This window comes from Callorhinchus milii, unplaced genomic scaffold, assembly GCF_018977255.1.
Source record: "Callorhinchus milii isolate IMCB2004 unplaced genomic scaffold, IMCB_Cmil_1.0 Scaffold7, whole genome shotgun sequence".
NCBI lineage: Eukaryota > Metazoa > Chordata > Chondrichthyes > Chimaeriformes > Callorhinchidae > Callorhinchus > Callorhinchus milii.
In genome coordinates, this window is record NW_024704748.1 from 14583297 (window position 1) to 14597931 (window position 14635).

Here is a 14635-nt window from a genome sequence, read left to right on the forward strand (position 1 = left end):
GAGCATTACATGGCATGAATTAGAGAGGCAAGAGGTTACTTAGCAATTCACAAAAGCCAGTAGTCTCACAGGACTATAAGTCTAGAAGGAGATCAGACTGCCACCAGCAGTTTTATTATAGTATCAATAAGAATAGAATTACCTACTTCGGAGCAGTGGGATTGAGCAACATGATTGAAATTAGGACATGAAGAAGCAGGTGACTCGCTCACCCTTCAGGCTCATGAGTTACATTTTCTCAATGTCATTCGGTTAATTATTTATTGTTTCCCATTGGCAATTTTATACATAACTGCACCACCCAGCTTGCTTAAGTCATTTGCATATTTGATGCAGTCACCAGGGAACACAATGAGACTGCGGGTTTCAAACTCTGTCTCTTACTCTTGAGTGTTCAAGAGTAATCAGATTCATCTTGCATAAGTGCAATATGTCAGTAACCTGGAGTCTTTGAGTTCTGGATCCTCACAACGGATGTTATATTCGGTCTCTGAACCAGTGTTTATATATTTTGATCAGACTTTTTTCTGAGCAACATTCTTCCCTTTTCTGACTTTTTTGTATACTGTATGCATGTAAGTGTTAAACATGCCAAGACTGGGTTTCCATTTAAAATTTACACGCTTCTCTTGTTATTTCTCAACTATATGTGCACAGGACCCAAAATGTTCACTTGATGTTGATCACATTTGTAATTTCCTGGGTGTCTGTCACTTGGCTGTTCCCTTCTACAGTATTTCACTTCCCAGCCTTAAGTAAAACCAGAGCAATACTTTAGCATGCACCAGGACAGCAGAATAAGAGGACATGGGTTTAGAATTGCAAAGAGTATTTCATGATAATTAATGACTGGAGCAGATTGCCACAAAGAGTGGTTGAGACCAGGACACTGGCCTTGTTTAAAATAACTTGATACTGTGATGGGAAGATAGTAGGGTGGATATAGAAATGATGAGATCAAAAGGGCCAAAGGGTCTTCTTCATCCAAACCAATTGTGATTTTTTTTTCTGTTTCTGTATCCTGATCTCTTTCTCTCCCTCTCTCTCTCTTCCCTTTGCTTCTCTCCTGTATTTCTTTCTCTTGGCTTCCCACTATCCCTGACGACTACCCTATCACTCATAATGTGTGTCACATAAAAAACGTAATAGGCAATGAAATTCTCTTAAGAATTTGCTTGATGTGTCTTTTAGAAGAATCTAGCTGATCATTTTAGTTGTCCGTTACCACAGTACAACTCACTATGTGAATCTCTGAACAGAGAAATGTACAGCTCAACATTAAGCAGTTTCTAGCTACCCAGTTTAACATAGTTAATGAATGCACAGGTAATCCCTCACAATAAGGGCCTTTGATATGCCACTGTCTCTGGTTTAACAGGCATTGTTTGTTCCTCCTTTTCTATTTGAGGAGTCATAAGAAGTTTATGCCTCTAACCTCTGAAACTCGCTGCCTCTAACCTCCACCTCATCCCTTCCATCTATCCTGTAATCCCCTTCCCCTTTCTCTCTCACATGGTGTCCAACCCCACCACTGTGAAACACTCAAACATTATCCTACATCAAAGGCACTACACAAATGAAAGTTGTTGTTGTCTACTTTTCCAAACAGCACTTGCAGTAATTGTTTAGGTGCCTCCAGAGAGACGTAAGAGACACGTAAAATGTAGGTTAAAACATCAAGATGCAAAAGAGATAATTTCTGAAGAACCAAAGCTTTTTATGTGTGAAAAAAAGTGCGTGACATTGCAGACGTAGACAATTTATTATAATATATTTTAATAACAAGTCAACATCGCAGGAAATTAAGAAAAGAACTCTCGAGGTCGGGCTGATTAATCACTGAACACTTGTACCTGTATATGGGGAAAAAAGGAACAAATTAATTAGAAATGCATTAAAACTATGATAATAAAATTTGCTTTCTGAGCCAGTTTGCTTAGCTGTGGATGAAATGATTCAGTGTCCTTCACAGATTAAATTGCATGCTTCATTGGGTCTGGATCTGACAACTGAGGACTAGGCAGCCAGCAGCTAATATCATTTGATACAGATGTATTTTGAATTGATACCTTTATAATTATTGATTATATAATTTGGGCCAGAAAAGGGGAAGAGAATTGAGATAAATTTCTTACGTGAGAATAGCTATTTGTCAAGTCTTAACCAGATTGTGATGAAGTACCGTCTCAGAGCGTGCATGGCTAGAGCATCCATCTGCAGTGAACTGTTAAAGGTTCGGGGTAACGTAAACTCTCTTCACAAAAGGAAAAGCAAACAAAACATTATTGAGTGAGTGCTAAGTACTCTCCAGCTTGCAATTCATTCTTTTACTTTGACTTGTTTCCGCTCCTTAAACAGTGGCACAAAAGCCATCAAATATTCCTTTACCTCAGAGTCCCCAATTGATGAAGTCCTTCTGCCCAGCAACCTGTGGCGATTAGTCTCACTAATGGGAAAGAAGTGCACTAATTATGCAAATCTTTCTCTTGATACCTGGAGGCTTTCATGACTCAACCCAACCATATCTGTCCTTGAATTCTAACTTTCTTCATTTTATTAATTCACAAGTTATTACATTAGTTTTAAGATTTCAAAGATTTTTTTTGCTGGCCAAGAATAATTGAAACACATTGGCATCTTGAGGGATACTCTAGTTTAATGATACTCTCTTTCTTCTCTCCACCACAACTCCACCCTTTCCCCCCAATCACCCATTTCATTTAGGTGGAATGGCTGAAGAATGAAGATGTTATCAACCCAGTTCAAGACTCCAACTTCCTCATCACCATTGACCATAACCTGATCATCAAACAAGCTCGTCTGTCAGACACAGCGAACTACACGTGTGTGGCTAAGAATATTGTTGCCAAGCGGAGGAGTACCACTGCCACAGTGCTTGTATACGGTAAGAAGCAGGTCTAGAGTTTACAGTATCCAGAAAATACAGGACCAATTTACATTATAGCCTGTCAGTTACTGACTACAGTATAGCTGGATTTGTAACGATCAGTTTACACTATAGGTGAACGTCCAGTGACACAGCAACATGTGCCATAAATGTTATCTGCCAGTGTACCTCGGGTTTTTGGGGGAAAAGTTCCACTGACACATCAGTGCAGCAACTTGGTCCTTTAACAGATCCAGGTATAACATGGGTACAGCCTGGTGTTGTGCGATGAGCTGTTCTGATGACTAATACTCTAAATAGGAAAAGTATAATTGCTTGTACATCAGCAGCTTTCCTACTGCTAGCCCTTAAAGCAATAACAACTCGATTTAATAATCTATAATTTACTTGTTGAAGGTTTTGGAAGTAGCAGAATCCCAATTAATAGGGCTCCACTTGACGTGTTAGTCAACACCTAGCTTTGATTAGCAAGTTAAAATTCCAGTTTCAGCAGCAATGTTGCATATTCTGCATCATTCTGGGCATTGGTTGTTTTTTCCCTGACTGTTGACTGAAAAAGAAGGGAAAAAAACATAACAAATGTGTGTGGTCTGTTCAGTATACAGCAGTACATTAATGGAATTTAGAAAGAATTAATATGCTGTTGATAAGATCTAAGATGAATGATGCAGAATAATCTTCAGCCTTCGGAGCTGCCAATGGGTTACAATAAAAAGAGGGGCATTGTTATTGTGATCTCAGGATTTACTGATGCAAACAACAAAATAGTTAACATGCCTCATCAATTGCATTGTGCATATTCAGTATGACATGTTTTAGGGTTAATCTGATAATACTTGGCAGGCTTGAGGTAAGCTCACGTAAATGCCTGAAGATTGGCTGCCAATGATTGATAACAAAGTCAGAAAATACGAAAGCATAGAACAAGAAAAGGTTGACCAGCCCAGCTGTCAAACCCACTTCTTCTATAGACTGTGGAAAAAGACACTATTGTTGACTACTCCCACCTGCACTGTCTCATGGCAGAAGCTCCGTATGATTGCAACCTGATTCCCAAATGTAACGAGCATCAGCACCATAATATTTATCCATGCCCATATCTCCACAGTTCAAACCTGGCCTCTCTTCCTCCAAAGACAAGTCTTTCTCATCATCAACAGCTCCCAGCAGAACAGACAACATTAGGTCCTATGGAGCATTTGTCCATCTCAGTTTTTACTTGTCCTTATACTCTTCAGTAACATTTCCAAGCAGAAGCTTAATTTGTTTCAAAGGGAGTTAACCAACAGGAAAGTTGGAGGCAATTGGTTTGGCGTTTGTTATGAATCTTGTAATTCTGGGAGAAGATGGAAGAAGCAATTCAAAAGACGGAAATTAAGAAATTTCCAGATTAATACTGATTTCAGGGACACAAAATTCTCCATATGCATTTCTGTCTAAAAATAACGCATAGCACATTTCAGGGTATGTTCAGGTTCACTCACAATCCAACAAGTGATACTAGATTTCAGCAGGCAAAGTGCAGAAAAAAACCTCAAACAATATTTTCTTCAGATTTGTAAAGGGTGGATTCTGGACTGGAATAGGATATGTTTATCAGGTTCAAATCCTCTTGTATGGCTTTTGACTGGTAGAACCTCAGCACTGCGACAGTCATCATTTTTATTGACCGGCTGTCCAATTTAGGCAGGTCAATCCCCTCAATAGAGTGTAATTGAAAGGTCAGTTGTGGGATAGTTGGACATACAGTTTAGACAAGCTCTACTCGGTTGGACTGAAATGAAGGGAATGCAGTACAAAGTATGATACTGCACAGCTCTCTTTTCCAGGTGCTAGTCTGGATGATTTGGTAGCATGTGTACAACTGAGTCAGAAGGCTGTGAATTCAATTTCCACATTGGGGCTTTAAAATCACAGTCTAAGCTGATATTCCAATGCAGTCCAGGGTGTGTAACTTCATTGGTGGAGGTGCTGTCTTTCAGATGAGATGTTAAATTGAGGTCTTATCTGCCTGTTTAGGTGGACTTTAATGATCATGGTATTATTCAGAAAGAGAAGGGAGTTTCTCCTGGTTTCCTGGCCACCAATTTCCCAAATAAAATCTATCATGGCTCTTTGTGGGACATTGCAGCGTGCAGATTTGTTGTTGTGTTTCCCTACAAAACACAAATTCAGTACACTTTTCAGTGTATCCTGTGAAGCAGATTTTGAGATGTCCTCCTGATGTGAAGATTGCTGTATCAAATGCAAAGATTTTTATTTATATACATTTCAACCAAAGAAATCCTGTTCTGATTTTCCGCACAGTAAATGGTGGATGGTCCACCTGGACAGAATGGACTACATGTAGCAATCGCTGTGGCCGAGGCTGGCAGAAGCGTACGAGAACATGTACCAACCCAGCCCCACTCAATAGCGGGGCCTTCTGTGACGGACAAACTTCCCAGAGGATTTCCTGCAGCACTATGTGCCCAGGTGAGTTTGATGTGCAGCCGGTGTAAGCAATGCTGAAAATCCAAAAAGAGGTGGCTCTGGTGTGTGCGTGTATGTTGGATTTGTTCATATTATACACAAGAACTTCCAAATATTTCAACCGTATTGTTTATTATTGAATTTACTCTCCATCCGCTGTGAGATATGAGGTCTGTTCCCTAAATGGCTGTATAAACTGAATAGTTCTATGCATACTATATGTATATAATACATATAACATTTTTGTGGGTAGACTGCAGGATATTTTTGGGAAGATTTCAGATGCTTCTGCAGGGGGAAAACATTTGCTCAGCAGTTTCCACATATCATCCATCATGACAATGTTACCTACTCCACTGGAGATTATAAATCAATGGAGAATTAAAATATCCAACCAGAATTCAGTTGTATTTACAATGATATCCACCAAAAATGACTCACTTTACTTTAACAAATTGCCTCTTTATTCCTACCCTTCCCCAACCCCACTTCACTGACAAACTCCAGAAAAAAACACAATGGAAGGCTTAAAATATCTCTCAAAAATTTATCAAACATATTCTACTTGACTGAAAGCTCCAAAGGAAGATTGAGATCAGATTAAAGTTGATCCAGATACATACTATTTAAATCTAATTCCCATTTGCCAGGCATTGAGCGGAGAATCTCACTCCAGGATTCAAGTCTCTGATTCTTTATACAGGGCAGCTCTATTATAACACACTTCTTTATAGCTATTCTTTATAGCACAAATTGAGTTACATCTCTATTGCAATGCTGGAATTTTGTTTTCCACAATCTATTTGAGGAGGACGGGTTTGCAGGGTTATGGGGAAAGGGCTGGGGAGTGGGATTGACATTAATTGCTCTATTCAAAGAGCCGCACAAACTCGATGGGCCGAATGGCCTCTTTTTGTGCTGTACGATTCTAAGATTCTATGAATCATGTTTGCCACTCGATCCTGCAGTTCCAACGTACTGACATTCAGTCACTGCATAGGAGAATTTGTAACTTTAGCAATTATTCTGATCAGTGTTAGTTAGCAGGAAAGAAGTGCAGCTGCTAAGAAGGCACATTTGGAGGTTAGTATCCTGTATATTGACAGTTTGGCTTCCAGTGACAGCACTGTGGGGTAATTGAAGTAGACCTGCTGATTCCAGAGGCTCCAGTCATTGAGGGAGATCTAACAGCCAGAATTAAAAATGGTGAAGACAACATGCAAGCAACGAGTTTACACATGCACGTTGTCAATGACACTGAGGCATCTGTCCTTAAGTTTAACTGGGTTGGGGGAAGAGTTTCTGCAACTGGGTCAACCCGGACTGTTTACAGGATGTTTTATATAAAATGGACCTGTAAATATTGTGCTGACACATGATCATTGGAAACAGATGACCTCTGCCTCAATTTTTTTAGATCTACCTCAAACATCAGTGCCTCTGTTCTGTAAATAAACAGCTTGCTTAGCTTGTTCGTGATAAGATGGTGTGTAAAAGTTACTAATTGCCTTTTCCGCTCACCACACAACATGGCAAATTACTGCCTTATGGCAGAGCAAGTAGACCGGTCAAGGCAAAGAGTTAATAGGCCATTCAAGCATGCATTGTGCTGGAATATGCCTTTTGATCTGTGCTCCTGGCAGTGCAACTGAAGTAAGGGGAATGTTGCAGAGTGAGTGAGCGTGTGGCGTCTTGAATCAGAGCATCAGGTGTGAAGCCCCAGAAATAGTGATTTAATTAAAGCAGGGCTGGCTGGCTGTGATGTGACCCCAAATCATTTTTATTTTATTTCTTATTTTCTTTTTCCTGGTAAAATGCAGTTGATGGTGGCTGGACAGAGTGGAGCAAATGGTCGGCTTGCAGCACAGAGTGCACCCACTGGAGAAGCCGCAAGTGCGCGGCGCCGTCCCCCAGAAACGGAGGCAGAGACTGCTCCGGTCTAGTGCTGGTGTCCAAAAACTGCACAGATGGGCTCTGTATGCAGAGTAAGTAGCAAAGTAGCACAGATTGCCATTGGATGAATTTCTCTGCAGGGGTGTGCTCTAGCAGCAGGTAAAAGCTGGGCACATCACACAGATGCTGTGCTTGCAATGTGCTACATCTGTGTGGTACCAGCAGCAGGTGAAGTCAACAATGTTGATTTAAATATGCAATCTACACTATCTGCGGAGCTTCAATCCTGCCGTTTGACACTAAATGCTGTTGATAAGCAGGAGCACGAAGTTACTTAAATTTGCCCTGATTTACAGTGGTGGAGGTAAGGGGCCCGTCAAAAAAGACAGACCAAATCCCAAATGAAGAAGAATGCACTGTTTGTAAAGGTTTCCATTCTGCAACCCTCGATTCTCTCCCTATGTTTATTTAATCGATCCATGCCGTCTCCCTTCCAGTGCCGTTTCTCCTCAGTTCAGAAGGTGAGATGTTCGCTTTCATGGAGATCTTCCCATATGCTTTTGTAACAACTGCTCCAACAAAGGAGGTGCTTGTGACCCATGCAGTAAGTGGCTATTATTCCTCCCTCGTTCTACAGCTCCAAGCCCTGTGGTCAAGCCACAACCTTCTCCTCAGGCTGGACCTTGTCTTTGTACCAGCTGAGATTTGAAGCATTCCATCATGGTGACTGCTGGGCAGACCTTTGATCCTTCCATTCCTCAGGAATTCTTTCACAGTTTTACAAAGATTTGTTCTATAGTTAATCTTTGTACAGAATTCAGTTGTTTATAATGGATTTTGCATGTGGCTCTTCCATGCTTCTCATGACCAAATAGAATGTGACAATCTCTATCAAGGCTCACATGTGATCAATGGCCAATTGCCCAAAGTGTCAGTTTGTTCTGTTTGCTCTATTAACAAATAATGAAAAGATGGCTGGTGTTAGTGATTACTGAGTGAGAGATTCCTCTTGTATTTGGGTGTCTGATACTGAGTTTGAAATGAGCATCAATGACTCAGTTGGCGCTCGTTTGGCATGGTACTGTGGATCATACACAAGGAAGGTCTCTGGTTCATGTGCTGAGTTAGCTGAGCTCAGCTGGTGCAGCAGCAAAAAAACTGCAATGATTCTCAGTGTCTCGTTTGGAGAAAGGAAACATCAGTCATAATTCTTGTCCTTGCTAGCTATTCAATGACCCCGGCAGGAAAGGAAGTATGTGTGTGTGAGTGAAAGTCTACTGAAGATGGGATAGTATTATGATTATTGACTGATTGTCCCTTAGTTCATTTAGCTTGCTGTACACTTATATGAGATATTGGAATATTTTCTAGTGCTTGTACAACACACTTTGTGAGTTACTGCCTTGAGAAGAAAGGTAATAAGGGTACAATTGGAGGGTGGGGAGAGGTGGACCTCATAATCTGAGGCCTTTTAAAACATCCTCTCAATATGAAAGGGACAATATCAAAGATCATTATTATTAAAATTGTATTATACTTTGGAGTTGGTGTTCTCATCAAGGTAAGAGATACTGTTGCTGGGAAATGGGCCATTGCTCCACTGATGCCAAGCCCTGTCTGTGTAGAGAATTCCCATGTCCTGTGTTTGCCTACAACATCACTGCATTTTACAGTGGTTCTTGGAAAGCACTTAGAGGTTCCTCCCAAAGTGGAAAGTGCTATATCAATGGCAAGGATTATTATTATTTATAAGAAGGCACATATCCTGTCCCACCCAGACTTTCAGACTATATACCCTCACTCTTTGGAACTTGATCCTGGAGTCTCTTTGCTTGCCCCTTCCCTTGCTTCCTTCAAGGTCCACATCAAGATTGCTTCAGAAGATGACTCCCAGGTGACATTCCGTTTCACACACTAGCTATTCCTGCAGTGTGTTTGAGGGAGGCTACTTATTCACTATCAAAATAATGCTAAATTAGGAGCAGTTCTGTATTTATAATAATAATAATAATCCTTGCATTTGATATAGCGCTCTTCACGTCGGGAGGACGTCCCAAAGCGCTTCACAGAACACACTGTAAAGTGAATTGACTGTATATTTGTGGGCGAACGCGCACAGCAATGTCCCACAAACAGTCGTAGATTGAAAATGACCAATTTAATTATTGTTTTTGTTTTTTTGGAGGGATTATTATTAGGCGTGTGGAGTAAGGAAACTTGCCCAAGGTTTCGCCCTGACCTGCCTGGAATTGAACTCAGGTCTCTCACTTGCAAAGCGAGTGCTCTAACCACTGAGCTACAGGACTCCATTTCATTTCACAATGGAGTCCACAATAGCAGGATGGGAGACTACAGTACTGCACTGTTCAAAATGTATATTGCTTAGAAAAGGCTTGTTTCATTGACCCTGGATAATGAAACAAGTCAGAAGAACTGCAGTTCAGTGTTGCGTGAAGTAAACTGACATGTCCGAAGGCTGACTTCCAAAAATATGAATAATTTTCTAGAAATGATGCGTCCTGAACTTGACCTTACATATTAATTGGAACTTCACAGCCAAGCTTCTTCTGTATTAAATGAGTATTTTAAAAGGCTAGACTGGCACTCTTGTCGGGTCAAATCAGCTTTTGTCTTCAGTACCAGCAAATAATATGCCCTCAGGACACATTTGCAACAATTTTCCAACCAAATTCTTTGTGTAATGCATCTGGACCTTGCAGAGGACGTTCAATGAATGTAACAGGCTCAGCTGGGCCTGGAGTTCAGTGTCAGCTCCTGGTACTGCCTGTCCCATTTCTGGCTGGCCTTACAGCTGTTCCAGCACAAGGAGAGCTGGGCCCTCACAGCATTCATACCACATAATACATCCTAATGGTCCATTTCAATGTTCAGCTTCAGCTAAAGGCTTCCTTGTCTCGCTACTCTGTTTATAGCTCATTATTATTTTACAGCTTTTAGAGATAGACGTTTGGACACAAGCAATTAAAAGAACTTCTGCGGCAGTTAATTAGGGATAAAGAGTGGAGGGCTTTGGTCCATCTTATTTTCAGTTTACTACAACAACAATAAAAAATTGCCTTTTGCTTTGGGAGGACATGGCAAGGCGATGGAAGAAATACAACGGGGCCAATTTGTGATGTTTTGTACCCAGATTTCTTAATAATGACTCCCAATTTATAAACTCCTTCCAGTCGCTGGATGTACATTGCACTGACTTTTGGAGAACTAACATTTTTAATCTGTGCTGAGTTACACAGTGTCAGACAGGACAGCAGAAAGTACGTACACTGGAATTGGCCTCAGTTTCTCTGGGTTGGGGAAGGAGGAAAAGCAGCTGTTCCTCTGTAAAGTCCATCTGTTTGAACGTAGGGAGAAGAGAGAATCGAGGTTCTCTCCCTCATTGGTTCCCAAGCCTAACATATAGACTTGCGCAAAAAAAATGCCCAGAATGTTAGCAAGGAAACGGGACATTCAAACCAACTCATCCACGCCAGTGTTTATATGCTGAATTAGCAGGAATCCACTCTTACTAATTCACTCTGCCATGCCCAGGCACATGGATGAGATATTGACCAAAAAATTGCAGTTTTGACCGCTTACATTTTCTAAGTTGGCTGATCTAAATCAGGGATGCGATACAATTCAGTGTCCCTCAGCTAGGGAAGGGAAAAGTCAAAGAGGGTTCTCACTCTGCTCTAGACAGAAAGAACATCTAATGAAACAGGATTGGGCTTGTGCATAATTATCAGGAAGCAAAGGTATCATAGGGTGCTGTTGCTAATAGAACGGTACCCCCTGTACAAGTCAGTAACAATAGGAAAGGACAAGTGCAGAAAATGTAGTCTCCACTTGAAGCTCATATTGTTCCTTTTTTCCAATCTTAGATTCTTGGTACAAAGTTGCCAAAAGCTCATGGTCCTTGCAGCCGGCTTCCTCTCAGTGTTAGTTTCCTGTGCCAGATTCCCTGTCGTTATAACCTTGAAACTAGCAACAACCTTCTGCTTGATCTTAATGGGCCAATTGATCTCCTCCTCTGCTCTGATTCTACGATTCTATAGACCTGCACACTTTGTGGAATAAGAATACATCAGCAGTAACCAGGAAGGCTACAAATAGTGCTCATGAGCTGCTTGTACTTCTGTCATCACTTGGTCCACCATTGTGTCTGCTTTAATCTGAAAGCCTGTAGTTTTCTGTACTCTCTCTCATCTAAACCTCCACAAAGTAAAGGCAGAAGCATAAAACCTGCGCCCCTTTATTTTATATTTTGAAATTATAGTTATATTACCAGTATATCAGGCAGCAGGAATAAAATCTGAGTTCAGGTAAGAATAAAAGGAGTAATCATGTAAGAGTAAAGCCCTCCCAGCACAATTAAGAGCATTATCCCTCTAAATTGTTTTACATTCTTCCAACCATCTTCTCATTCCAAATAATGATATAAAAGTTTCGATGTTTGACTCAGTGTGTACGTGTGGATGTGTTTGGGGCAAGATTAAGTGGAGTGTATCCAATTTATTTTCCTTTGCAAGTTTTATTTCTGTGTACATTTAGCAACTACAGTTCATTTCATTTTCATTATCTTTCTCGTGCTGAGTTTATTTTCATTCTTTTTTAACAGATGAAAGGCTTTTAAATGAACCAACGAGTACTAGTAAGTTTCCATTTCATTATTTTTAATTCATTTTTGGATGTGAAAGTGGTGTACAATAATCATTTATTGTGAGACACTGGTTTATACAGCCATGGATCTTAGTGGTGAACGTATCTTGTCTAACCTAACCAACATGAGTCATGCATTCTTTCGGTTAGCTGGGTGTCTGACACATGCAGAAACTGATCACTATGGTTAAGAGTATCCACACCAGATACATTTACACGTGTGCATGCCACCCCTATGTGGAAATCACAGTGTCTGGAATGCAGCGCCGTTGTGTCCCTGGAGGGATGCAACAAGAACAATAACAACTTCCATTTATATAGCGCCCTTCATGCCGGATGGTGTCTCAGAGTGCTTAAATGCATCCTGCTTACTTAATTCTGGAAAGAAAGTATTAGGTGCAGGATGGTGAGAGACAAGGCTTGGGTTCCTCCAGGGGTTTAACAAACCAAGGACGTTACCTTAGAACCAAGGAGACCTTGCTTACTTATCTTATCCCTCTCCCGGGAGGATAAAAACAAGGTATTGATTTTTCATCCAACAAGTGCAGTATTGAGCTATCCCCATTTGGATGGCAGGTTCCAGGAACTCTCTGCAAGCCTCTTGGTGAACAACAGAACTCAGCACCCATATAAGAGGGTGAGAAGTTCTCACTCTTAACGCTTCACATCCCGTTGTTGTGCGGAATCATTTTGAAGTGAGACAACGAGATTTCATCCCCAGTTTGAGAAGCGACGATGTATTTGGATGACGCAATGTCAGAATTTTTAAGCAAGAAATGTCAAGCTCCACAACCCTGTCGTTTAACTTGCATTATAATTGGATGCATATTATAACATGGTTTGATTGTAAAACTCAGCTTGTGGAATGACTATTGTGCTCACTGATTATTGCACATGTTTAATAATTCATAGATTGTCATTTCTCGGGCTTAGTTTGTCAGCTAATATTTTCCAGGCTTTGACCCAGGTTTTGACCCACATTGCAGCTAATGTGAAGAATTTTTTTTTTTTTTTCAGCTATAGAGGCAACTGCCGACGTGGCTCTGTACGCAGGTCTAGTTGTGGCTGTGTTCATCTTCGTGATTATTTTGCTTGTGGTTGGCATCATCGTGTACAAGAGGAGTTGCCGGGACTTCGACACGGACATCACAGACTCCTCCGCAGCTCTGACTGGAGGTTTTCAGCCTGTGAACTTCAAGACTGCCAGGCATGGTAAGTGGACAACCATCTGGTCCATATTGTTATCTCCTTCATAAAACTACATCAGTAGCAATTGTGTTTTGGTCAGAAAATGACATTAGCCCTGCTTCCTGAGTAATCGAGAAGTCAGACATTTTTTAGTGCAGGCAGCTGGCTAGTCAATGCTTCGAGACAGGTATTTAGCTTTAGATCACTGCGAGTCCACAGGAAACAGCCATACACGTGAAGTAGAGAGTAATCAAGTGTCCAGAACAGGTGACCAGGAAAAGTGGTTGAGGTCAGGACACTGGGCTTATTTAAAAAGCAGCTCGATGCTGCCATGAGGGAATGGTAGGGTGGGTGTTCTGGGAGTATGAGATAAGATGGAATGAAGGGCCTTATTTATCCATACCAATCTTGTGAAATATTAGTTTACATTTGCTTCTACATCTTGCCTGCAACTGTTTTCCAGCAAACGATCTGTAGATCTCTGGTGAACTCTTCGTGGCCTTCAACGTGACCTGTATATAACAGGGTTTCTGTAGAGGGAGTTTGTCTTGCGCACTGTTTTGTTCACTGTGCTATCAGCGGTAAATCTCAAAGAGCAGTTCACTTCTTCAGACAAGCAGTAACATGATCCTTTATTCGATGAAGAACTGGCAGGAATTATGTACTGCAAGCCGCAGAGAACGTGATTTTTCAAACGGAGCAGCAGTTTGTGTGTGTAAAAGACATTCTTTATGAAACTCTGGTTTGGAAAGGATTTTTTTTTTCCCCCAGCAACACAGACATTGGTAGTAGTAATTTCTCTCATGTCTGTTTTTCTACTAAATTATTAAAGTTTGACGTGTGCATGAATTCTATAATGTGTTTTCTTGCTGGTTAATGAGAATGGGAGAAACTTGCAGCCCTTTGAATACTGCAGCTGGTATTGCTGGTTGGAAGGTAATGCAGTACCATTTAGTTCTTTTGATGAGATGCCAATACAATGCGAGGCCACAATGACAGCTAAAGTTACAGTCTTTTATTGCAATTGATTTATTTCAATTACAAGGCTGGCAGAGAAGAACATATTCTGTGATGATTCAATTAATACAAATGTAAGGCTGATGTCCTGTTGAAAAATTTGCTGTAACAATTCATATATGGGAATGTGCCACAAACATTAATCAGAAGAACATCAACTTAAAATAGAAGAGCTACTTTTCCTTATAATTTTTGTCATGGAGCGCAAATTAATTTGTACAAATTGGCTGCCATATTTGCCTGCAAAACGCACACTGATCTATACAGTTTTACCCCTGAAATGCTTTGGGATATGAAAGGTGCTATAACAAATGTAAGGAGCACCTCCAGTTAGGCTCAGTAACTTCCATCTGATATTGGTACAAAAATATTTTAACAAAAATGGTAACACTAATTGTTTTTTCTCGGTCGTTTTGATCTGTAAAAGAGCTGTAGAAACAGTTTCTGATGGTGTATAAATTCAGTGCAGTAAAGGTCTGTTTCTCTTTTGCTTTT

At 40.7% G+C, this 14635-nt stretch overlaps 1 protein-coding gene across 2 annotated transcripts in view; it reads left to right on the forward strand.

Annotated features, from left to right (window-relative positions):
- Positions 1–14635, forward strand: part of unc5b (unc-5 netrin receptor B) — a 139362-nt gene that overhangs the window by 107393 nt on the left and 17334 nt on the right. For both annotated transcript variants that reach the window (XM_007897871.2, XM_007897865.2), the window contains 5 exons: positions 2725–2905; positions 5216–5383; positions 7201–7365; positions 11895–11927; positions 12953–13147. In XM_007897871.2, the coding sequence (XP_007896062.1) occupies positions 2725–2905; positions 5216–5383; positions 7201–7365; positions 11895–11927; positions 12953–13147 (742 nt within the window). The remainder of the gene's footprint in view (positions 1–2724; positions 2906–5215; positions 5384–7200; positions 7366–11894; positions 11928–12952; positions 13148–14635) is intronic.